Genomic DNA, 2,717 nt, shown 5'->3' on the forward strand with positions numbered 1-2,717 from the left:
AAATCAGGTCCAGATCTTGGCATCCCCTTGAGACCAAATTGGGAATTTTTAATGCAAAATCTCCTTCAGATGTAAATACTAAGAAAATCAAGAATTATCATCAACAAGGTAATTTTTCCTGTCCTGCGAATAAAAGTATTTCTTTCGCCTGATACTTGCGTGGGTGTATTTCTTTTTCAATGTGCCTTGACTTTAATATCCGAAATCTCATACTTGAGAAGAACATTTATTTGTTGTCTGGGGGCCTTCTTAAATCTCCAGTTTCTAGTCTCATATGGCAAGTTACAAACCTAAAATTTCTGCCAGCTATGTAATTGCCACCATCCGTTTTCTTCTTCAAATTGGGAGCCTACCTATACTCTTTAATTAAAGGGAATGTACAACATTTGTTTTTGCTGCAATTTTCGGCTTGTAGATCATGTAAACCAATCATGCTATTGTAGTCTGGTTCCCAGCCCCCACCCTCAGAAAAAACGGAGCAATTTATAGACTTTGGGGAATTGTAAGGTCAGAGAATCAGTCTAGCAGGCTTGTACCCTTCACAGGAGTGTAATCAATTGCAAAGAAAATGCGGAATAACCAAATATGAAAAATTAGGAGCAGTTTTTGAAAAAGCCAGTATGTATAACCATGTGAAATTACATTTCCATCCAATACTTTACAATATGTAAATACTTGCCTACCAGACATTAAACTGAATCATACCTCATACTTGAATTTGGATCCTGATCCTCTCTTTGTTTCCTTCAGTCGTTCCAGTGCAGCAAGTCGACTGTTCTTCTTGTTGCTGACGGCCCGTTTGCTTCGTCTCTGTGCCAAACTGCTTGAGGCTGTAAAAACAAACCAGATGAAACCAAAAAAAGCTGAAACATGGCCTCCGATAGTAAATGTATATTAATAGTGAATATGGAATAAAACTCAAGTTACAAGTTGCGATTGAATATTTAAGGGTAACTCAAATATTCCAAGTGTCTTTGCAAGCTCTGAAGCAATATCAATTGTTGTAACTTTTCTAATCATCACTTGCAATATGTTGATAAACATGCCACTTTGAGTTGTCTTTTGCAGTTGGAGTCACCTGATTCAGACGCTCTCAAGAATGACCTTGACATGTTAAACAAGTGGCAAAGCAAATGCCTGAATTGTTTTCTTTAATTTTAACAAAAACAGGTAAAATTGGAATTCATCATTAAAGAATATTCTTGTCTTTTTCACTTTAATTATCCAATTTTTTTATAATTAAGTAAAAAAATGCAGTCATTACACTTTTGACCTCTTGTTTGTGACAAAATTGAACAGTTGCTCTTCATGCCTTACACCTGCTACTATAGCCCCATAAATGTGGCCTATTTACTGGACTGCCTCCGTAAACATAGGCCACACATCCACATGTACAAAAATCTTGTCGACGGAGCCAAATTTTGATTTTCACATTTAGGCTTAGTTTGTAGGGTTTTTTTGCTTTAGAAGCATAATCACCCTCTTTACAGGCTAATCAGAAAGTGCTGCCTTTTTCAGATGTCTAATTTTTGTGAAATTTCATGTTGAAATTTTGATACGCAAACGTGTAAAAATGAATCTGGAAATTTCTCGAAAAATATACATCTGAAAAAGGCAGCACTTTCTGATTAGCCTGTAAAGAGGATGAGTATGCTTCTAAAGCAAAAAAAACCTACAAACTAAGCCTAAATGTGAAAATCAAAATTTGGCTCCGTCGACACGATTTTTGTACATGTGGATGTGTGGCCTATGTTTACAGAGGCAGTCCAGTAAATAGGCCACATTTATGGGGCTACTGCTACTAGTACTGTTAAAATCAGGGGGAAAATATTTTTTTAAAAGGCTAGGCATGGAAAACAAACATCCTCATATAGATTAAGAACCCCGCAAAATTGTTGTCAGCACAAAACACTAATTAAGTACAAAAACGTCCATCAAAATGCAGACATTCCCCACAGAACCGCAGCACAGTTTGCCCCCAAACTCCGTACTACATCTCATGCCATACTCACGTAATATGCGCAGAACAAACATCGCTGGATTTTGTCGTTTTTTTGCGGGGTTCTTAATCTATGCTAGGAGTAGAAGCAATGCACTGCATTAGCTCTACTGAGTGGAGCGTTGAATTACGGGTACCCCTCCATACAAACCCGTAATTCAACGCTCCACTCAGTAGAGCTAGCACTGCATCACTAGAGAGGGGTGCAAGCGCATGCAGTGCAATTCAGACTTTACGACTACGAGTACGAGGCAAGAACATTTACAAGCAATGCAATCAACAAACCCATATTTTTACATTCTTAAGTATTTTTGGCTACAAAGTATCTATTCATGTTGCAAAACCTCACCATCATCTTGAGAAACATTGTCTGGATCGTCTGAAATTGGAGCCATTTCTACAGCACCTCGAATTATGAAAGTGGCGCGAAATGATGAGGTCAATACAATCTACTAGGTCGAGGTGATCGGATTCTACCATATGTATTAAGGGGTGTGTGTAATCGGGTTTTTTAATGCGTATTTCCATTTTATGCAGAAATATTGAGAAAATGAGAATAATTTTGATCATGTGTAATTTAGAATGATATGAAATTAGATAAATAATTATGTATATTTTAAAGTTTCAAATGTGAAATAGTTTAATTCACAAGTACATTTACGAATTCCTCTTAGAAAATGAAACATTCCAATACTGTAAATAACGTGAGGTCAAACCA

The 2,717-nt window shown here is 36.8% G+C and overlaps 1 protein-coding gene across 1 annotated transcript in view; it reads right to left on the bottom strand.

Moving 5' to 3' along the window:
• The window catches only part of LOC119723854 (DNA polymerase alpha catalytic subunit-like), a 47,267-nt gene extending 44,810 nt beyond the window's left edge, over window positions 1-2,457 (bottom strand). Inside the window, exons 1-2 of the mRNA XM_038194730.1 lie at window positions 2,349-2,457; window positions 706-830 (exon numbers count right to left, since the gene is read on the bottom strand). Coding sequence (XP_038050658.1) covers window positions 706-830; window positions 2,349-2,394 — 171 coding nt within the window. The 5' untranslated portion in view covers window positions 2,395-2,457. The remainder of the gene's footprint in view (window positions 1-705; window positions 831-2,348) is intronic.
• Between the last annotated feature and the right edge of the window lie 260 nt (window positions 2,458-2,717).

Source organism: Patiria miniata, unplaced genomic scaffold, assembly GCF_015706575.1.
Source record: "Patiria miniata isolate m_02_andy unplaced genomic scaffold, ASM1570657v1 HiC_scaffold_17, whole genome shotgun sequence".
Taxonomy (NCBI): Eukaryota; Metazoa; Echinodermata; class Asteroidea; order Valvatida; family Asterinidae; genus Patiria; species Patiria miniata.